This window comes from Scleropages formosus, chromosome 2, assembly GCF_900964775.1.
Source record: "Scleropages formosus chromosome 2, fSclFor1.1, whole genome shotgun sequence".
NCBI lineage: Eukaryota > Metazoa > Chordata > Actinopteri > Osteoglossiformes > Osteoglossidae > Scleropages > Scleropages formosus.
Genome location: NC_041807.1, coordinates 39249145 through 39273075, shown reverse-complemented (window position 1 = coordinate 39273075; position 23931 = coordinate 39249145). Strand labels below are relative to the sequence as shown.

The following is a 23931-nucleotide window of genomic DNA, read 5'->3' as shown; positions in this document are numbered from 1 at the left end:
TCATTCTGATATATGGATATTATAGTGTTTATTATAGTAGTAAATACATTTATTCACTTAGCAGATGCTTTTCTCCAAAGCGACGTACATCTCAGAGAAAATACAATTTGTGCATTACATTAGGAAAATGAGAGACATAGCTGCAGACATGTGATTCTTAAATAAACCTAGTTTGTTTCTTTCCAGGGAGTGTGGTGGTGCAGTGGGTTGGGCCACAGTCCTGCTCTCCGGTGGGTCTGGGGTTCGAGTCCCGCTTGGGGTGCCTTGCGGCGGACTGGCGTCCCCTCCCGCCTTACGCCCTGTGTTACCGGGTAGGCTCCGGTTCCCCGTGACCCTGTATGGGACAAGCGGTTCTGAAAATGTGTGTGTGTGTGTGTGTGTATGTGTGTGTGTGTTTCTTTCCACTTAATGCACCGATGTTCATCACAGGAGTAGGTGCATAAAACTCAGGACAGACTAATCCTGATCACCTTCTGTCACGCCCCTGGGAACGAGCAAAGCGGAGACACCTGTGACCAGTTAAGAAGATCCGGGATAAAAGAAGCCCTGTGCCCACGCATCAATGTGGATTCTTGTAAATTGCCCCTTGGGTCTTGCCTGCTTTGTGATGGTCATACCCAGAAAGTCCTGTTCCTTCAAATCCTGGTTGCTTGAATAAAACCAACCTGCAACTGAGTCCTCTACTCACCTGTCTCCTGTGCCTGACACCTTCCTACTTTTTTTTTTTTTTTTTGAAAAAGGTACACAAACATTTACATACAATACAGGATTAGTAGCTGTATAAAGGCTTATCTTGGTATGATCATAAAGTCACAGTGCATATGAATTGTATATACAACATCAGTAAAATAATAAGAAAGTAAACATACATTGTACTGGAATAAATATTTTCTGCAATACAGAGAAAATTTTATGCACATAGTACAAAGTAACACTAACATAAATATGAAGTTTATGGTTTGATTTTCTGACACAGACTACGCAAGTGTGTGTCCATGCCCCAGTTCACACAGGGACATTGTGTCCCAAACCAAAAACCCAGGATACAGGGGCTCAGTGAATGTGGAAGTGAACCGGTACAGGAGGGTCACTTCACCAGAGGCAACTCTGTAGAAGGACAGAGTGCCAGCCAGCGAATCCAGATACACGCCTACTGTGTGAAAGGGGGGTACAGGTATGGAAGTCTGTTTCTTATTATGTTTGACAGAGTATCTTCCACCAAAGCAGCACAGACTCCAGGACTTATTATTATATCCAAGCCAGCATTCATCACCATCTCCTTTCCTATTTATTCCTTTATAAGTCACTCCTATGCGAGCCTTATTTCCACTCCATTGAACCTGCCAGTAAAAGCGACCAGACAGATGCTCTTCACACAGAATTTGGGAACAACAATCAAATCTGTCTGCATGATGAGGATATGGCTGCAACTCCTTTTCACTCCATGTTACCACCCTGTTGTTCTCAGACAGGTACAGGTGTCTGTTTGCTGTGTTGGGGTCCAATGTGAGCCGACAGGAGTCTGCAGAGGAAACAGTTAAAAAACTGGTTAAAAAAAAAAAAGTGTTAAATATGTCCATAGTCCACAATCTTGTTAAAGTTTATATTGACTGGTTACTAAATGGACATGGTGCTGAGTGGGTATGGTTGTGAATGCTTTGGTACCACAAGAGGCACCATCTTCAGCATAGCGAGAATGAGAAAAGTAGATGTGAAGAACAACAGTGTGTTTAAATAGGTTATCAGGTGACCTTGATAGGTAGAAGGTTGGTATTTGGCAGATCCATTTACTTACAACCTTGACCTTCTGCTGTCAGCATCATAGGGATTCCCAGAAGTAAGCCACGTTGATGTTTACACCTTGGGTGATGAAGTTCGGTCTGGAGAATCAGGCTTCCAGGAATTTCCTACTTCCCTACTATGAACGGAGTTGGCTATACATGAACTTCCAGGAATCCCCATGATATCAAAAGTAGAAGGTCAAGTTAAAGTGAGCTTCAGATTGCAACTACAAATTTTTCAAGATCACCTAATAACCTATATAAACACACAGTTCACATTATCGCTTTCATTTCTCACTTTAACAAACCTGCAAAACATTTGTGACCAAACCAGTACCACATGCACTTAATTGCCAATTAATTAATAGCCAATATCAGTCATCTCCCTAATTCATACTAAGTTTAAGTGGTATTTACCGTTAACTATACAAAAACTGTAAAAGTGTACCAGCTGTCCTAGACAGTGTGCACAAGGACAGATGGAAACTCACACACACACACACACACACACACACACACACACACACACACACACACACACACACTGACCAAAACCATTTGTCCCAAGCTGGGGGCTCGCGGTGAACCGGAGCCTGACCCGGCAACACACGGTGTAAGGCTGGAGGGGGAGGGGAGACACCCAGGATGGGACACCAGTCCATCACAAACCACCCCAAGCAGGGATCAAACTGCAGACCCACCAGAGAGCAGGACCCAGTCCAACTTGCTGCACCATTGCAGCCCCTCAGGTGGAAACAACCACAAATAATCTTTACTACATATATGTACATTTAAAATAAGAGTTTTTTATATGTCTTATGCTGAGTTCTCAATAATGTCAATAAATCATTTTGCTTCATTGCAACTCTGAGTCAAGAGTGAATCAGAGTTTCATTCATGGACTGAGGTAACTGACAGTTTTACACCAATATCACATGTAACTGCACTTCAACACATTTATTTTGCATTTAATGTTAAAAGTATATGTATTATACACAAAACACAGTGCAATAAAAATTAGTAAATCACTGGGGAAAGAACTTGCTGGAATTTTAAGTAAAACAAAACACGCTATAAGACAAGTAGCATTATAAACAAACAGACACACTTACATTTGAGGAGTCCTGGTCTGATCCTGCACTCTCCACCATGGTCCACCCTGTAGGAGACGCAAAACGACACACAGTGACTAAGAGACACACACCAGCTGTCTATGAAGTGTGTGTGGAAACAAAGAGCCCTGTAATAGTTACTGTGCTCACACATGGATTCATCCATATGGTGGAAAAAGTTCTACACACCTGAATAAGGATTAGTAGTAACTAGTAAGAATTCATTAATTTAGCAGACACTTTTCTCCAAAGCGATGTACATCTCATAGAAAATAGAATGTGTACATTAAATTAGCAAAAAGAGTAACTTAAATGCAGACACGTGATTCTGAAGTATTCTTTCCACTATATGAACAACCAATGTTCATCACATAAGTCCTTCCAAGTAATTTTTTAAAAATATACTGTATATACAAACATTTCCATTACATTACACCAGTAGCTGCGTGAAGGTTAATTAATTGTTTAACAGGCATGCTTTCAAAGTTACAGTGATAATATCAGAACACATACACAATACTTACTTCAGTGTCTCAAGTTTGCAGGTGGGATCCTGCTGTAGATCAAAGAGCAGCTTCACTCCTGACTCCCCTGGGTTATTGTAGCTCAGATCCAGCTCTCTCAGGTGTGAACAGGGATTCAAACGCAGAGCTGAAGCCAGAGAAGTACAGCCTACCTCTGTGACACAACAGCCAGACAGTCTGTAGAGAGACAGGGACAATTAAAGCACTTTTTCTCCCTAAAAACTGGTTACAGATCATTCTGATAAATATCATATAGTATTAAATGCTAACATTATAAATTGTTACACTCATGAAACACTGTTTCCAGTTTACGGCGTCTGTTCCCCAGTAGTACTGACCTCAGTGTGTCCAGTTTACACTGTTTGTTCCCCAGTCCAGTAGAGAGCAGTTCCACTCCTGAGTCCTGCAGATCATTGTCACTCAAGTCCAGCTCTCTCAGGTGTGAGGAGTTTGACGTAAGAACTGAGGCCAGAGCCTTACAGCATTTCTCTGTCAGTCCACACATCTTCAGCCTTAAACAGACAATTACAGAATCAGAAACAACTATTTCAGTTTTTCAGTGGTGTCTAAGTTACAGTACATATCTCCAGTTTGAAAACAATAAAACATTATTATCACTTTAAAAGAAAAATGTTTCAGCCTATTAAGGTTAAAAGAAAACTAATAAAATTAAAATGTTAAAATAATGGAAAATGTGCACAAAGGGACATGGGTACATTTTAAAAACACATTTCAGTAATTAGTTATTGTTGATTCCAATGCAGAACAAATCCCACCCAAGTGTCTTCAGTTTACAGGTGGGGTTCTGCAGTAGATCAGAGAGCAGCTTCACCCCTGAGTCCCCTGGGCAATTGTAGTTCAGATCCAGCTCTCTCAGGTGTGAAGAGTTTGAACACAGAGCTGAAACCAGAGAAGCAAGGCCTCCCTCTGTGACTCTGCAGTTACACAGGCTGTAGAGAGAAAGGAAAAATAAAACATTACATTCTCACAGACTGTCAGAGATTACAAATCAATCTGACAAGGATGACATGGTACTGAATGACGACTACATCATAACAACAGTATTGCATTAGTGTATATTCCCCAGTAATACTGACCTCAGTGTGTCCAGTTTACACTGTGGGTTCCCGAGTCCAGCAGAGAGTAGTTTCACTCCTGAATCCTGCAGGTTGTTGTCACTTAGGTCTAACACTCTCAGGTTCAAGTCTGAGCTTAGAATTGAGGCCAAAACCTCACAACATCCCACAGTAAGAGAACAATTGTTCAGCCTGGAAAGGAAAATATGTTATGTTTATTCATTTAGGAGGCATTTTTCCCCAAAGCAACGTACATGTCAACGAACAATAGAAAAGGGCATGGCATTAAAATAGGGATGCATATCACATACATTTGTCAAATAAGAAAAGGTCTTGTTGGTGATGAAGTGTTGATGAAGATGATCAGTGAATGAAAATATATAATAAATCACCAGGTAAGGATAGTGAACAGAACAGAAGAATATGTCACAAGGTTTTCCTCATTTGTGTTGACAATCATGAAACATTAACAGAGTAAAATTTTTTGGTATTTGACAGGTAAAGTATGAACCACCCCTTTGTGACTAGTTACGCCAAGTCACACAGCAGAATGTCTCTAACCAGACATCTGACTGCACTAATCTGTACCTGGATAGACACATATCACCTAAAACTGAACTCCTCAAAACGAGGTGTCTTATTGCAGAAAAATTTGTGCTAAATATGTATACAGTTAAATATTCATATTGGGCAGCATCTATATATTATGTATCTCATGATAACTGTACACTGGACTCGTAGCCTCAGTTATCTGTACTACCAGTCATTGTCACATCGTGTGCAATTATGAATAGTGAATGAATGCATAATTACATAGAGCATTCCTTGGCTAGTAAAGTAATTCTAGTTCTGATTCAAAAATAATTTTAATGATTAAAAACAGCCACACACCTTAAAAATGTTGAGAACTAATACAAGCCTGAAGTGGTATTCTTCTTAAGTAGGTGTTCATATCTGTACCTGTTCCTACCTGAAATGTGCTGCTTAGTCAGAGACACTTTCAGCCTCATATGTTCAGTATGTACTGATTGAATCAGAACATGTGAACAGATCATTTTACCATACTGTATAATTGTTTTAATTTATTTTAACATTACAAGCATTTTCTTTAAACAGAAATATAAGAGGACTTACAAAGCAGTTCTGGAGACCTGGATCACTGGTAGCATTCTATGAAGACCTTCATCACGTAAGGTGCAATTTCTCAGATCCAAACCATCCAGTTCCTCTGCTGACATCATCAACACAAAGGCCAGAGCTGACCACCCTGTGGGTCCAATGTTCTTTTCTGAAAGACGTCCTGAGTTGAGGTAACTCTGGACTTCAATCACCAGAGAATTGTCATTCAGTTCATTCAGACAGTGGAAGAGATAAATTGTCTTCTCTGGAGAAAGATTTTCATGGATCTTCTTACGGATGTGTTTGACTACTTCTTTAATGTTACAAGACCTTGTCTGTGACAGTAGTCCTTTTAAAAGCTTTTGACTAAATTCCATTGAAAGGCCAAGAAGGAAACGGAGGTAGAGGTCCAAGTGTCCATTCTTGCTCTCTAAAGCTTCATCTACTGTTCTCTCCAGCAGGTTAGGGTCAGTATTTAAGAGAAACTTATGTAAAGCAGCAAGATACTCCTGAACACTCAGATGTACAAAGCAGTAAACCTTCCCCTCATACAACCCAATCTCCTGTCTAAACACTTCTGTACACACTCCAGAAAACACCGAAGCTTCATTGACATCAATCCCAATCTCCTTCAGGTCTTCCTCATAAAATATGAGATTGCCTTTATCAAAGTTTTTGAAAGCCAACTTCCCCAGTTTCAGAACAAATTCTTTATCTAATTCTAAAGACTTCAGAGGGTCCATTTCTTGTTTTTCCAGATACTTCTCATTCTTTAAACTGGTCTGAAAGATCAGGAAGTGTGTGTACATCTCAGTGAGAGTCTTGGGAATTTCTCCATTGTGTTTCTCAACAAAGAACCTCTCAAGAACAGTGGCTGAAATCCAACAGAAGACTGGAATGTGACACATGATGTACAGGCTCCTTGATGACTTCACATGTGTGATGATCCTCTTGGCCAGATTCTCATCACTGAATCTCTTTGTGAAGTATTCATCCTTTTGAGGGTCACTGAACCCTCGTATCTCTGTCACTCGATCGACACACTCAGGAGGGATTTGACTGGCAGCTGCTGGACGGGAAGTGATCCAGATGAGAGCAGGAGGAAACAGATTCCCCTTCATGAGGTTGGTCAACAACACATCCAGTGAAGTTGTCTTTCTCACATCAGAACAGATCTCATTGTTCTTAAAATCTAGAGGAAGGCGACACTCATCCAGACCATCAAAGACAAACAAAACTTTGGAATTCAAAAGCTGAGTGAGTCTAAACTCTTTGACTTCTGGGAGAAAGTAATGAACCAGCCGTTTTAAACTGAATTCTTTATCCTTTAACAAATTCAGGTCCCGAAAAGGAAGAGGAAATATGAAATTAATGTCTTGATTAGCTTTTCCTTCTGCCCAGTCAAGAATAAATTTCTGCACAGACACTGTTTTTCCAATACCTGCGATCCCCTGTGTCAGCACAGTTCTTATATGTGTTACTTTTCCATGTAAGGGTGTAAAAATATCACTGCATTTGACTGTAGTTTCTTGCACAGCTGGTTTTTTGAGTGCTCTCTCAATGTATATCACTTCATGCTCATCACTGATCCCACCAGTACCACCTTCAGTTATGTAGAGCTCTGTGTAAATATCCTTTAGATGGGCTGGATTTCCATGCTTAGCTATGCCTTCAAACAGACATTCAGACTTCTCCTTCAGACGGGATATCAGCTTCTGCCAATATCCAATCAGTGTTTCATCTGGTCAAACAAATAAGAGGACAATGTTTAAGATTTTTTGACAAAATTTCTCCTAAAAATGTAGGCCTCTGAGCTAGAAAGCCGAATGTGTTCCTCATAGTATGTCTCAAGCTCTCAAAATAGGTATGGAACTAAACTGAGTTGTTTGAGCCTCATTACTCAGAATATCTTTTCGAGATATAAAATGTTTATTGTAGAAGATTGTGGGTTCTTAAAATCTTAAATGTTGTGCATAAATATAATGACTGCCGTGATCCAATACAATGCCAAACTAGATATTGAAACAGAACTTTAAAAATTCTTTAAAACACAGTTCTGGGCCTAACCCTAACACTCCCACCTCAGCCTTGCACCCACTGCTTCCAGGATATGCTCCAGATCACTGTGACCCCGCCTAGGACAGGCAGTTATTGAAACCGGATGGATTATTTTGTATGTGGAGAAATTCCAATTTATTCCAAGTTCAACCCAAATCACTAAATTATGTTTGATGTCACGAGAAAATTTGTGTAACATGTTGAAAAAAAGGTAAATAGCCATTATTAAAATTATTTTGTGATTTTTAAAATTTTTTTAGCTAACATTTGGAATAGAGGTAGGAATGATTATTTCCTTTTCATTTCTTAATTACTACAACCTTCTTTTTCACTCACTCACTCACTCAGTTTCGTAAACCATTATTCCTTGACATGGTACTAGTGGTCCAAAGCCCACCCTCGTGCTCTATTCTTCTGGGAAAGACTCTGAACCACTGAAGCCCTGCAATAGGATGAGAAATTAACGATAGTGTGCGAGATACTTTTTGACCCACCTTTACAACAAGGTGTTGAGCTGAGTACAGGTGAGACTGCTCCCTTCTGCTCCACACCGTGAACAAAAAAACCCTTTCATCATACTAATGCCACTAACTGGATTCTTCCTTGTATCTAAATAGCAAATAAACATGGAAATAAATCTGTTCTAGATTCTGAGAAAAAAAGTGGCAGGTATTTTTCAGGTTCAGTTAAATCTGTCAGGTTTTGTTACTTGTGTCTTTATACACATAATGTGTCGTCTCAGATTTAGAAGAACATTTACCTTTGACTTGCAGAAACCTTAGTATTCTTAAAGAAGATTGGTTCAGGCATTGAGTTGTTACTTTTCATGGATATACAACTGGGTACAGGTGACACTAATCTCTCCTCCTGGATACTGTGCAGAAAGAAGAAAAGGCACTTCAATTCCTCTAATCTACAGCACATGGCAAAATACTATGTTCCCTCTAAATTCCCTCTGGAGTCTTTATTTTATATTACTAATAATTGAATTAAGGAGGATTCACTCTCAACAGTAAATTACATGAACACAGACCTTTAAAACATCTCTTTATTGCACTTTACGCACATATTGCATATGAACAGAAAGACTTAAAGATACCCCGACAGCGAACAAAATTTATAAATACCAGAAACAAGAATCCCATTAAACTAAGATTTAAATGTAAAAGTGAAACATTCTTTAGTCACCTCTATTGCAATAACGGCTTTACACAGAGTAGCAGCACATGGTATAAACTGTGGTGCAGTATGAAAGGTACAAAGTGCTCAGCGTCTCTATTATGTTTATTTATTTATTTAGCAGACGCTTTTCTCCAAAGCGACTTCCATTGAGCTCTATGCAGTGTTATCAGCCCACACACCTTATTCACCAAGGTGACTTACACTGCTAGTATTGCACACTACTTACAATGGATCACTCATCCATACAGGACTGGAACACACTGTCACTGTCACTCACACACTATGGGTAAACCTCAACAGCATGTCTTTGGACTATTAAAGAGACATCCTCATTGTTGAGTGTTAGATTTATATGACTTCTGACCTGGGGTTGAACCAGAACAAATCATAAATAAAGTGGCAGCTGGCAGGAGCCCAGGCCACACCTCCATCTTCTAGGTTGACAGATGATCGCTGATGGAAACAAGAACCAGGTGTGGCCAGATGAATTAATTAAAGACCTTATTAAAAGAGAAGCTGAGAACATGGAGTGATTCATTAGTTGGAGATAGACGTTTCGAGTTTTAAGTTTTAATATTCTAAGACCCCCTCGCCACGACCCCTTCTAGCATTTGGTTTTGTCAATCTCTTTTTCTTTATGTTTCTCCTAATCATGGGAGGGAAATTTCAGTTCTGTAAATCCACACTCTGCTGCTTCACAGCTGCTCACTTTATATAGTAGTGCAATTATTTATTACTGGAGCAATTTAGAACAATTTTCTAGCTCAAGGGTACTACTGCTGGAGGTGGGATTCAAACCTGCAGTCTTTGGGTCTAAAGGCAGCAGCCCTAACCACTGTGTTACCAACTATAAGTAAATAAGTTGAAATAAAGTATTTAAAATTATTTTTAGTATAGCTTCATCAATTTTTTTTTTACAGAACCTAACAAGCAAAACATGTCTGTATTAGTAGCATTTCTTAATTGTGACTTTGCAGTACAAGTCATATTAGATTTCCAAAGAAATACGGTTATGAACAGATTTGTGGTCTCAATTTCTTTGGAACCACCGTATATGAAAAGTGGGCACTGATTTTCAGAACTATTTATCAGTTAACAGGGATAAATGTTCTCAGAACTGCTTTCTCACCTTTTAAAACTCTTATCTGAGTCAGTGACCTCCTCTTTACTGTCCCCAGAGGGACTCATTTCTGAGGCAGGATGCTCCATCTCAGGGCTCTGGACACAAACTCGTCAGGTGAGTCCAGGATCTTCATGCCATGGACAACAGGTAAAACAAAAGAATAATATATGTTACTTTAAACCTGGCTGCCAACCCAAGATATCATTGTGACTCTATTCTATAAACAGTAAAAATATTATGAGTCACAGCTGGAACAGAGCACCATGTAAACACACTACATGTGGGGGGGGGGCACCAACTTAACGGCAGTTGAAGAAAAACTGAAGCACCCCCTAAAGAAAGTGTAGATAAGATTGGAGCAGTAGATGTGTACTGTGGCGCAATCTTTCAGTATTATGTAATACTCTGCATTATTAATTATTCTCATTCTTCATAATTATGCTTTCCTCAAAGGAAATTAATAACTTGTGGCAGGTTACGTAACGTAAGGCTGGGCAGATATTTAGTCTTAAGAGCAGTTGTTGACCAATGTCGGGACATCCAAATCGAGAAATGAAAAAAATAGTGAAGAAAAGAAAAGAAAACAAAAGACTGTTAGTTACTGATTGTAGTAATCACAGTTTGGTGCAAAAAAAAGATGATAAGAATCATGAAATGAGTCTTGGGCGCATTTCTCACAGGCGTTGCGGTTGCGTACAAAACTTTTTAAGTGAGTCGAGGAAAAAAACAGTTACGTTCAACTCGACTTCAATAAAAAACGAGAGTTTTCTACATTATGTATTTTTTCTTACCTTACGTTGTGAAACCACGGATTTCCCTTATTTCTAATTAATTACCTTCACCAGTTCGAAATCCTGTGGAACACCCAAAAAAAAATTACACAAAACAAAACAGCGTCGTAAATTCCTTAAGATGATGGGTCAGTGTCTAGTATCCAATATATTTATAATAATCTTTTTGTTTGGTAGCAAATAAATAACGTGGTGTTTAACCTGTTAAAAACTTTTCTATTTCCTTTCACTTTATACTTCGCGAACGTTCGCCTCGCCGAACAACGAGCTCCGCCTCCTCGAGAGCCGCGCGCGCGGATACGCCGTCTCGAGACAGAGACCCGCGTTCCGGGCTGCAGCGACCACTCGGGCTCGAGGAGGCGGCGCGAGGAAACAGCACAATGGGCGCCGTATAAGGACAAAACGATGTGTGGTACCTCAACCTGTCCAACACGGCAGTCCATTCATCACTTCGAAGAATTTAAAAGTTATAATTTAGTAAATAAACAGTTACAAACGCGTCATGCGTACAGTAAAATGCGCACAACAGCCCCTAAGCTGAACAAGCCCAAAAATCATGCGTACGTACGGGATAACGAAACCTTAAGACAAGTTAAAACCCTCACACTAAAGACCCGAAGAACTAAACGGTATTAAAAATAAAACTTTTCCATAGCTAGTGAAGGGCAGCTCCCTGTCAGGGTCTCGGAGTGCTGCCTGAACCTTAACTACTTTTTTGGTGTATATAGTGCTGTAGCTGTGTATTCTTTCCGTGCCAGATCAGAATCAACTTTATTTTGCCAAGTACGAGGAATTTTCCCTCTGTTCCAAATGGCTCGTCTTATGAACAAAAAAACCCCATATACACACATATAAACATACGTAAATAATGAGGGATCAAATAATAAATAATGAAGGAGGGAATAGAATAAGTTGGAGGGAAAAAGTATTGCACAGAGAAGCGTATTGCACAGAAAATGTAAACACTAACAACACTCAGCTGTTCATGGACATAACAGCCTGAGAAAGGAAGTGTTTTTATGTCTTGTTGTTCTTGGCGCACAGCGATCTGTAGGGCCTGCCGGATGGGAGGAGTTTAGAAAAGCTGTGGCTTGGGTGAGAGGGCTGTTAAGATTTCCCTGCCCATCTCCTGATTCTGGAGCAGTACAGGCCCTAGAGGCAGGGCAGTCTGGAACCAATGACCTTTTCTGCAGACCTGACTATATAGTGCATCCTGCTCTTTTCTTGTTTGGTTGCTGATCCAAACCAGACTGTGATGGAGGAGCTGAGTACACACTCATGTAGAACTGCATCAGCACCTCCTGTAGCATGTTGAGCTTCCTCAGCTGGTATAAGAGGTGCATCCTCTGCTGGGCCTTTTTTTGTGATGGACACCATGTTGGTTTTCCATTTTAAGTCCTGAGAAATTGTAGTTCCTAGGAGCTTAAACATGTCCACCATTGATATGGCATTGTTAAAAATGAAGAGGGGGGCAGTATTGGGGGGCTTCCTCCTGAAATCCACTGTCATCTCCACCGATTTCAGAGTATTTAGCTCAAGATTGTTCTGACTGTACTGGAGGACCAGCTGTTCCACATCCCGTCTGTATGAAGACTCATCACCATTGCTGATGAAAGCAAAACTAGGTAGGCGAATTGAAGGGGATCCACTTGGAGACCTGTGATGTCCCTTAGATGGGCCAGGACCAGTCTTTCAAAGGTCTTCATGACCACGGTTGTCAAAGCAACAAATACTGCACTAATACAAAAAAATATATACATTCACGCATCGTATATAATATATATGTTCACGCATCGTAACTCCAGAAGCATCCCTAGATACAACCTTCATTCAGCCATTACTCTGGTGTTGTTCTGCTCATTTGTGTATCTTATAATATTTAATAAAAAAAGAAATTGGTGTGGGTATCAGGATTTGTTTATGTCTTATGCACCTACTTGAACGATGAACCTTGGTGTATCAAGTGGTAGGGAACAAACTAGGTTTGCTTGAGACTTTCATGTCTGCAGCTATGTCTCCTTCTCTCAATGTAACGCATAAATTGTACTTTTGCTGAGATGTATGCCGCTTTGGACAAAAGTGTCTGCTAAATGAATAAATGTAAATATATAAAATACACGCCTACAAATTCTTAATTTTAATGAGAAACTTTACTATAACAATTTTCACTTGTAAAAACTAACAGTCTGTCAGATGTTCACCAACAGTGCTCTCCTGGGCTGTATTTTCAGACATGGGTTCAAATCCAAGTTAGTATGTTTGGAATCTGCGTGTTCTTATGTTCATGTGAGTTTCCTCTCACAACCCAAAGACACGTGTGGCAGCACTAAATTACCCATAGTATGTGAATGTGTAATTGCCCTGCAGTTCATTGTCGTCCTTTCCAGCATGTCTCCTCCCTCCATACACTATACTTCCAGGATAGGCTCCAGACCACTGTGATCCTTGACTGGGACAAGCAGTTACTGATAATGAATAACTGTGTTGCTAGATTTTTTTATTTAATTTGTGTTACAAGTTAATTTTGTGTTAGATGTATATTTACATATACTTAGCTGATGCTGTTCTCCAAAGGGACATACGATGTTAAAGTATTTACAATACTTTACCCATCTGCATAGCTGGGTAATTTTTTTGCTGTAGCAATTTAGGGTAAGCACTTTGTTCAAGGGAACTACAGCCGGTGGTGGCAGTCAAACCTGTGACCTTCGGGTCCAAATACAGTAGCTCTAATCACTGTGCTACCAGCTGTCCCTAAAGGTTTAATACTTAATATTTACATTTTTTCCATTTAGCTGATGCTTTTACAATGTTTTTTTACAATGCTTAGCTATTTACAATTACTTGCCCATTTATACAGTGAGGTAATTTGACTGGAGCTATTTAGGATAAATACCTTGCTCATAGTTTGCAACTATGTCCCTATATTCAGACATGGGTTCAAATCTCATTCAGTCTTTTTCTGCCCCCACTATGTGTCCCTGCATATGCAGCAAGTTAAACACTCTCCCAAAATACCCAAGAGAAGAGTTAATGTAAAGCATTTATTCAAAGTAGTGTGACACTCTTAAAGACTAAAAATAAAGAACATACATTTCAATATAAATTCACAAATTGTAAAAAACATGTTAAAAAAAAAAATACAGCTCATTTGTATTAAAAGTCTGTAAAATTAACTTAATGTAAAATATATTCTGTAGTGGAAATACGAATCCTTATGGCACATTATTCAAACAAAATTTGAATTTACTTTATGCAGAATCACACATACCGAGTGAAGCTGCTTGTCTTGAGCAAGGTCGCGGTGAGCCAGAGCCTAGCCTGGCAGTGCAGGGCTGGACAGGGAGGGGACACATTCAGGATGTGACACCAGTCTGCCCATGCACAATTAGATGAACCCAAATATAAAGTAAAACATATCAGCACCGACAAAATTAACAAGATTTAGCAGGAAACAAATGACACAATGACATACTCACAGGAAAGGCCTCTACAAGGATGTATGAAATCAGGATGGAAAGAGATTCTGCTCACTAGGTTCTACTACACATCCATGTGTTTGTATTCAAGGTGGCACAAGTAATGTGATGCAACACATACAAACTTAACATAGACTATGTTGCTAGGGATCTCCAACCAAAACCGAGGGGCAGAACACTGTGTGGAGATTACATGCTCTCCCCGGTGTTCATGCTGGTTTCCCATAGTGCAAAGACATTTATGTTGTGTGTGTGTGTGTGTGTGTGTGTGTGTGTGTGTGTGTGTGTGTGTGTGTGTGTGTGTGTGTGTGTGCGTGTGATTGTCCTGCAATGCACTGGTGTCCTCTCTAGTGTCTCCTCTGCCCCACACACTATACTTCTGTGGTAGTCTCTGGACCACCATGCCTCTTTACTGGACAAGCAGTTAATAATAATGAATGACTGAATGTTAAGTGATTATTTCTGTTTCCTTGGACAAAACATCAGTTAAATAAGGCTGAACAATATAATTATGTTAATTCTGAATGTGGAAATTATACATTTACATTTATTCACTTAGCAGACACTTTTCTCCACACTTACAATGGATACTATGTAGTGTTACTGGCCCACACACCTTATTCACCAAGGTGACTTATACTGCTAGATACACTACTTACAAGGGGCTACTCATCCATACATCAATGAAAACACTCTCTCTGTGTCACTCACACACACTATGGGGAACCTGAGCAGGATGTCTTCGGACTGTGGGAGGAAACAAGAGCACCCGGAGGAAACCCACACAGACACAGGGAGAACATGCAAACTCCACACAGACTGAGTGGGGATCAAACCCACATTCTCTCATACCACTCAGGCGCTGTGAGACAGCAGCACGACTTGCTGTGCCACCATACCATTTATCTTACATCACTTCAGGTGCAGTGGGGACATACAACACTATCGTTATTATATACTTTCTAAGAAATTTTTATATACCATTTATTTTCCTCCAGGTGCTCCAGCTTTCTCTCACAGTCCAAAGACATGTGGTTCAGGTGCAATGGCAACTCTTAATTTCTGAGTATGTGCATGTGTGTATCTGCCCTGGGATGGAAGCCCAAAGCTTCCCAGATGGACTCTGGACCACCATGACCCTGCTCATGACATGGTGCTATCGAAAATGGATGAATGTATTTCATGCATTTTTCTACTGTGAATGTGTGGAAGTGAAAATATTGTGCATTTTAGTGATTCATCTATAGAATAGAATATGAATATATATACATGAATATGAAGTTTAAGTTTTCATTTTATGATTCTGACAATACTTGTGCGTGTGTGTTTTCCTTTCCCAATGTACACAGGAACACTGAGGAGTCCCAGTAAATGTAAAAAACAGGATAGAGGGGCTCAGTGAATGTGGAGGTAAACCTGTAGAGGAAGCTCAGTTCACCAGGAAAGACACTGTAGAAGGACAGAGTGCCGGACACCCAGTCCAGATACACTCCTACTCTGCGGGAGGATTGGGGTACAGTTACAGGAGTCTCTTTGTCATTGTGTCGGACAGAGTAACTGTCATGAGTGCAGTACAGACACCAGGACTTGTCATTGTATCCAATCCCACAGTCAACACCGTCTCCTTTCCTCCTGATTCCTTTATAAGTCACTCCTATTACAGCTTCATATCCACTCCACTGAACCTCCCAGTAAGAGCGACCAGACAGACTCTCTGCACACAGAACTTGGGGCCTGTTGACAAATCTGTCTGGATGATCAGGATACGGCTGTTTCTCACTCCTCCATGTCACTTTCCTGTTCCTCTTAGACAGATACAGGTGTGTGTTTGCTGTGTTCTGGTCCAGTGTGAGCTGACAGGAGTCTGCAGGTAAAACACAGTTAAAAACACTGTAAAAACAGTTAATCTCAGTATTGAAGGTTAAACATACTGAATTTCATCAGCATCCTGTTCACATTTATCCTTAAACTGCTGAGTAACTACAGAAAACTGTGTATTACGTTCACTTAGTTTTTGTAGTAACTGTGAGGAACTGTGAACATTAGTAAATGGCACTAAATTTGTAACTGTTCAGTTCGAACACACTTACATTTGAGGAGCCCTGGTCTGATCCTGCACTCTCCACCATGGTCCACACTGTAGAAGAAGCAGAAGGACACACAGTGACTGAGGGACACACACAGCCTGTCTGTGGAGTGTGTGTGGAAACTCAGAGCCCAGGGACATGTATGACGGTTAGAAGTAATCACACACACATACACACACACACACACACACACACACACACACACACACACACACACACACACACACACACAGAGCACTTACTGCAGTGTCTCCAGTTTGTAGGTGGGATCCTGTCGTAGATCAGAGAGCAGCTTCATTCCTGAGTCTCCTGGGTGATTGTAGCTCAGATCCAGCTCTCTCAGGTGTGAAGAGGGGTTCGAACGCAGAGCTGAAGCCAGAGAGAACAGCCTCTCTCTGTGACACAACAGCCAGACAGTCTGTAGAGAGGAAGTAAGATGTTATATTCCTTGATACCCATACAATAATACATAGTGAAAGATGTTCAAACCCTTGTGCTAAAATTAAGGGGGCTGTAGACAAACCAGATGATGGATCATTTACAGTGTATAACCCCAATTCCAAAAAAGTTGGGACAGTCTTGAAAATGCATATAAAAGCAAAAAGGATTGAATAGTAAATTTACTTTGACATTTATTCAAACAACAAGATGAGGTATTTCACATTTTACCTAATCAACTGCACTGTTTTTCTGAAGATAAATGTTTTGATAAAGGATAAAGGCCTTCCAACTTTTTTGGAATTGGGGTTATAGGTTCCACAGCGGTACTGACCTCAGTGTGTCCAGTTTACAGTGTTGGTATCCCAGTCCAGCAGACAGCAGTTCCACTCCTGAGTCCTGCAGGTCATTGTCACTCAGGTCTAACACTCTCAGGTTCGAGTCTGAACTCAGAATAGAGGCCAAAGCTTCACAACTGTTTTCAGTGAGAAAACAACTGCTCAGCCTGAAATGCAAAATATGATGAATGAGTCATCAGATTACAGAACAAACCTAGCTGGTGATGGAGTGATGATGAAGATGACCAGTGAAGGAAATATAAAAATGTAAATGACCTTGAATCCTGAAGAAAAGAACAGAAAATGTGCTACAATGCATTTACTCATGGTATATGGTGATAACCATTATAAATGAACAAAGTAACACATGCATATTTGACAGGTAAAATATCAAATGTACCTGTCTGGAAGTCCTACATCAGGATACATCTAACCAGATGTATGACTGTACTGTACCAGTCTCTACCTCGATGGCCATACATCACCTGAAATTGAACTTCTCTAAATCAGATGTGTTATTCCTTTCCTCCTGCTCTTCCCCTGCTGTTGACACGTTGAGCAGCTCCTCTACCAGTCAGTTAACGACTTTTAGCAAGTGAAAATAACACTGCTATGTTTCACTCTATTGCTGGAAACATGCCTTGATATTTTTACTTTTTCATTACAATTAATCAGATGATCTAAAACACTGATTTTTTGCACAGTTCCCACATAATTAGTTCCCAGCTGTATCATTTGTAATGTAGCTTGTGAAATGTATCCAGGTATCGATGTTCCACCTCTTATGGTCACTGCTACACCTATATATATATATATATATATAGGACAGATAGAGGTGCTAGAAGAATGTGTGGATGTAATTTTCCAATTTTGGGTGAAAACAAGGCTGATGCAGGCCAATTCATAGCGGTAGTTCTCTGATGTCTATGTTCACATCTGTATCTGTTCCTGTCTGAAATATGCTGCTCAGTCAGAGAGTACTTTTACTGTAAGCGTTATCAGCATTTTCTGTAAACATATATATAAAACAGGACTTACAGAACAGATCTGGAGACCTGGAACACTGGCAGCATCCTCTGAAGACCAACATCACGTAAGGTGCAGTTTCTCAGGTCCAACTCATCCATTTCCTCTGTGGACATCATCACCACAAAGGCCAGAGCTGACCACTGCGCAGGACTGATGTCCTTTTCTGAAAGATGTCTTTTCTGGTACTTTTGAACTTGTTTCAGAAGAGATTTGTCATTCAGTTCATTCAGACAGTGGAGAAGACAAATGGTCTTCTCTGCAGATGGATTGTCACTGATCTTCTGATGTATATAATGTACGACATCTCTCCTAAAAAACGACCCTGTTCCTTGTGACTTTAGCCTTTTCAAAAGCTTTTGACTGTATTCCATTGAAAGGCCAAGAAGGAAGCGGAGGTAGAGGTCCAAGTGTCCAGTCTTGCTTTTTAAGGCCTGATCCACTGTTTTCCTCAGCAGGTCGGGGTCAGTATTTGACAGAAACTGATGCAAAGCGGCAAGATATTCCTGAACACTGAGATGTACAAAGCAGTAAACCTTCCCCTCATACAACCCAATCTCCTGTCTAAACACTTCTGTACAAATTCCAGAATAAACTGAAGCTTCATTGATATCAATCCCAATCTCCTTCAGGTCTTCCTCATAAAATATGAGACTGCCTTTTTCAAGGTTGTTGAAAGCCAACTTCCCCAGTTTCACAACAAATTCTTTATCCAGTTCTAAAGATTTCAGAGGCTCTGCTGCATGCTTTTTCAGATACTTCTCATTCTTCAAACTGGTCTGAAAGATCAGGAAATGTGTGTACATCTCAGTGAGAGTCTTGGGAATTTCTCCACTGTGCTCCTCAACAAAGAACCTCTCAAGAACAGTGGCTGAAATCCAACAGAAGACTGGAATGTGACACATGATGTACAGGCTCCTTGATGACTTCACATGTGTGATGATCCTCTTGGCCAGATTCTCATCACTGAATCTCTTCTTGAAGTACTCCTCCTTCTGAAGATCATTGAACCCTTGTATTTCTGTCACCCGATCAACACACTCGGGAGGGATCTGAATGGCAGCTGCTGGACGGGAAGTGATCCAGATGAGAGCAGGAGGAAACAGATTCCCCTTCATGAGGTTGGTCAACAACACATCCAGTGAAGTTGTCTTTGTCGCATCAGAACAGATCTTATTGTTCTTAAAATCTAGAGGAAGGCGACACTCATCCAGACCATCAAAGACAAACAAGACTTTGGAATTCAAAAGCCGAGTGATTCCAAACTCTTTGACTTCTGGGAGAAAGTAATGAACCAGCTGTTTTAAACTGAATTCTTTATCCTTTAACAAATTCAGGTCCCGAAAAGGAAGAGGAAATATGAAATTAATGTCTTGATTTTCTTTTCCTTCTGCCCAGTCTAGAATAAATTTCTGCACAGTCACTGTTTTCCCAATACCTGCGATCCCCTGTGTCAGCACAGTTCTTATGTGTGTTACTTTTCCAGGTAAGGCTGTAAACATTTCACTGTCTTTGATTTTAGTTTCTTGTGTAGCTGTTTTCCTGACTGCTCTCTCAATGTGTCTCACTTCATGTTCATCACTGATCCCACCAGTACCACCTTCAGTTATGTAGAGCTCTGTGTAAATATCCTTTAGAAGGGTTGGGCTTCTGCGCTGAGCTATTCCTTCAAATACACACTGAAACTTCTTCAGGTGGGATTTGAGCTTCTGCTGACTTGTCATCAGGAGTGTCTCTGACAAAACAAACAAGAGAACAATGTTTAAAATATTTTGATAATGTTTCACTTAAAATGTAGGCCTCAAAGAAAGTTAAATGCATTGCATATACTATATGTCATATTGCCAGCATTGGTATTCAGCTAAATATTTACTTTTTCTCATGAATGAGAATATATTCTTAAGTATGTAACTAAAATTTTGACCAGATACTTTATTAAATTTATACTGTAGATCTTGCAGATTTTTTAAATTTTCAGCATTTGCCTAAAATATAACTGAAGTGATCCATTATGATCTTAAAACCAATGTTAGACCAGAATATAAGAATTCTGTAAAAAGTTCTGGACATCAGAATCTGCACAATGTCAGTCAGACTTTGTTCTCATCAACCCCCAGCCATGTAATTATTCCTATCCTTCATATACACAGTGGTTGGTTGGGGGATGAAGGCAACAGCAGGGCAGGATTAAGCAAAGGACAGCCAGCTTTCCCCAAAGGAAAGATTTAATTTTACAAAAACAAGTCACAAAGTAACTCAAACCTGGGTTTTGGCAAATTCCACAAAGAAGCACACAACCTAGAACACATTCTCAAAAACAGTCCTCTCCAAAACATAGTACTCCAAGACAAGCTGCCTTTATAGCCCTACTCATGGCCTCTTAAGCATTGGCAGCAGGCTATCATTATTGAATTTGGGCAGGAGCGGGTTTCTGGGAGCTGTCCATTGAGGAAATTTCCACTCCTGCCATAGGCTGCCCCAGAGCATGGGGTTTTTCTTTGTGACGTTGATTCAGATTGTGGTTGCGATATTTTCGCCTTGATGTATCCATGGCACATATGCTAGCTAACTGTAACAGTACCAGAAAATGTACTTTTTCAGTAGGGGGGGGATCAGTGTGAAATTTAAAATCTAAAACTAAAATGACTTGATACAACTATAGACTAGAGACTGAAGTTTTATACAGAAAAATCATGACAATGAACAGCTGTTTTCATGATGACACCTAAAAGCATTGTTCGCACTGCCATCATTTGCTTACCTGATGACAGATTTATTAACTCACAAATTAGTGTCATAGGACCTCCATTGTTGATTCAGAGGTCATAGAGTTTGTACCAAAACCAAAAGACAAGGTAGATAATGTATGAGATCTTCCATGCCTCTGAGGGGCTGATGACTGCCTTGATAAAATCTTTCCAAATAGCAACAAGTTTATTTGTGCTTTTACTACTCTGTCAATGACATCCATCAGTGCTCAGACACTAATCTCTTCTACAAATCAACTGAAAATACTGTATGATCTACAATTTTAACTGTGCTTAATTTCATTATGAGATCATCCAAGATGAATGGCCATATAAGCTGACTGGCGTATCGAATGAGCTGCTGTGTTGGGTTTTGATTCAAGGTAAAATGGAACTGAAAATTAAAATTCTAGTTGCATAGTATCTGTATAACTATAACAGTGGACAATACAATTTCCATCACTTAAATTGAGAGGGTGGTTGGGGTAGTGCAGTAGCACAGCAGGTTTGGTCTGTGCCTGCTCTCTGGTGGGGCTGGGGTTCAAACCTTGCTTGGGGTGCCTTATGCCCTGTGCTGCTGGGTTTGGCTCCAGTTCACCGCAACCCTGCTTGGGACAAGTGGCTTCAGCCAATGTGCGTGCGTATGCGTGTATGTAAATTATGCACTTACTTGAACAATGAACCTTGGTGTAGCAAGTGGTAGGGAACAAACTAGGTTTGCTTGAGACTTTCATGTCTGCAGCTATGTCTCCTTCTTTCAATGTAATGCATAAATTGTACTTTTGCTGAGGTGTACGTCACTTTGGAGAAAAGCATCTGCTAAATGAATAAATGTAAATGTAAATTCACTGGTTCAGGCTTTAGGAAATATCTATCACCTTTCACTGCAAGAGATGATTGTATTTCTGGAAATCCCTGTGACATGACCTCAAATCCATCATTATTATTATTGGTTCAAAATGGGGAGAAGACTGTATCCTCAGTATGTTGCACTGATCCTTTTGGACCACTAAATGACTTAAAGCACCCAGACCATGAGCAAGCATGACAGAGGAAATATACCACAGAAAAAGATTGTAACACAGAACAAAAATGCAGCCTCTAGTGTAGTGGTTACAGCTGCTGCCTTTGGACCCAACATTTACAGGTTTGAGTCCTACCTTCAACTGTAGTACCATTAGGTAAGATATTTACCCTTAATAAATGTTAACCTTCTTACAAATTCCCACTATCTTATTGCACATTTTAAGATTACAGGTACTTTCTGACTCACCTTCACGACAAGGCATTGACATGTCACTGCTCATGGATGCACAGCTGGGCACTACTGCTCTCTCCTGCTGGACACTGTGAACAGAAAAGTCCACCAAATTATATTATAATTCTCCCACTAACTTGAAATAAACTTTAAACTTTCTGCAGATAAAATATGTAAATAAGCTATCACATTACATATGTTCAGGACTTTTGAGAGGTGAAGATAAAAGGGGGCATTAATTAGCAAGTATGTCTCTATTTGAGTTAAATCTACCAACTATTGTTACTGGTGTCTTCACACGCATCTTTTGTCCCACAGAGATTTGATTTGAAAGAACATTTACCTTCGTCCTGTAGGAAAGTGACCATCCTTAAACCCAAGTGGTTCATCTATTGACCAGTGACTCTTCATGGATGTCCATCTGGGTACAGGTGACGCTGATCTCTCCTGTTGAACACTGAACAGAAAAAACCTTGAGATTAACTTTAATTTTCTACTTTATAGAAATATATACTCTCCTTACTGCAGATATAACATAACATGGAAACAAATGCTCACACAAAGAGATGTATGTTGCTTTGGAGAAAAGCATCTGCTAAATGAATAAATGTAAATATGTTCAAGAGGCATGATAGGATACATGAGGTCAAAAGGGGAAGTAACTAGCATATATGGCTCCATTTCAGTTAAATCTACCAAGTCTCTTCACACACATCTTTTGTCTCACAGAGATTTGATCTGAAAGAACATTTACCTTTGCTCTGTAGGAAACTGACCATCCTTAAACCTAAGTGGTTCATCTATTGACCAGTGACTCTTCAAGGATGTCCAGCTGGGTACAGGTGACGCTGATCTCTTCTGTTGCATGCTGTCAGCAAAAAGGAGAAAAGCCCCTCCAGTTAATTCACTTCCTGCAGTAACTCAGATGGAAATAGAAATTTAAACAGACATCCTTTTAAGACAACTTAAACTCACAGCACAACAGATAGACCATCCGTTAAACCTCATTCCCGTATTGGAAACATAGTTCATGTTATGTTTTGTAGGTAATATGTTGTTTTATGCATGCTATGTGTGTAGATGTATGTATGTATGTATGTCATGTATATAGGTAACAAAGTGAATTTAAATTGAAATTGGGTAGAGTGGCAGTTGGCAATTAAACTCAGAGAGTGTTTTTGATCAGAAGGAAGATATTGTGTATACTTATGTAATGAATAGTCATCAATCAACACTGTAATCAATTTACAGAGATAACGTTTATTCTGAGTCATTTCAAATTAATTTTAGTTTTGATTCAGCTCAAAGTCAACATAGTATATTAAAGTAAAATAAAATCTAACAATGTTTTTTTTTGCTTATTCTCAGAAAGTTTTACATAACTATATCAATAAATAAATTGAGGAGCATCTGCATTATTAACCTTTTTATAATTCTGAATTGGTAGTAAAATTGTTTGAAATTTACAAAACTTGTTACTAACAAACTTCCTGACTCAATTTCTGAGGAGCCATTGTATGTCAAAATTAGACATTTTAAAATTCCTTCACAGCTCCCTTATTACCTTTTAAAACTCGTTTCTGAGTCACCATCGCCCTCCTTACAGTCCCCAGAGGGACTCATTTCTGATGGAGGATCTGCCATCTCAGGACTTGGGACAGGAACTGATCAGGTGAGTCCAGGGTCTTCATGGAAAGCAGGGAACACAAATCAATAAAACATGTTCATACAAAACCTGGTTGCCTATTACTGTAAATAATAACATGTTTAAAAAAGCATTACAATAACCCAC

General features: G+C 39.8%; 1 protein-coding gene across 2 annotated transcripts; it reads right to left on the bottom strand.

Moving 5' to 3' along the window:
- Positions 1-409: 409 nt before the first annotated feature.
- Positions 410-22218, bottom strand: LOC108922345 (NACHT, LRR and PYD domains-containing protein 3-like). Of its 2 annotated transcripts, XM_018732423.2 has the most exons (11): positions 10767-10812; positions 9982-10102; positions 8431-8544; positions 8165-8220; positions 5628-7353; positions 4515-4685; positions 4194-4367; positions 3756-3929; positions 3418-3594; positions 2894-2940; positions 410-1522 (listed from the first exon to the last, which is right to left on the bottom strand). In XM_018732423.2, the coding sequence occupies exons 2-11, from the start codon at positions 10059-10061 to the stop codon at positions 978-980; spliced, it is 3264 nt and encodes a 1087-aa protein (XP_018587939.2). In that variant the 5' UTR covers positions 10062-10102; positions 10767-10812; the 3' UTR covers positions 410-977. The 2 variants fall into 2 exon arrangements, with proteins under 2 accessions (XP_018587939.2, XP_029103423.1); XM_029247590.1 differs by lacking the exons at positions 8165-8220; positions 8431-8544; positions 9982-10102; positions 10767-10812 and adding exons at positions 18931-19869; positions 22155-22218 and having other exon boundaries at positions 5628-6411.
- Between the last annotated feature and the right edge of the window lie 1713 nt (positions 22219-23931).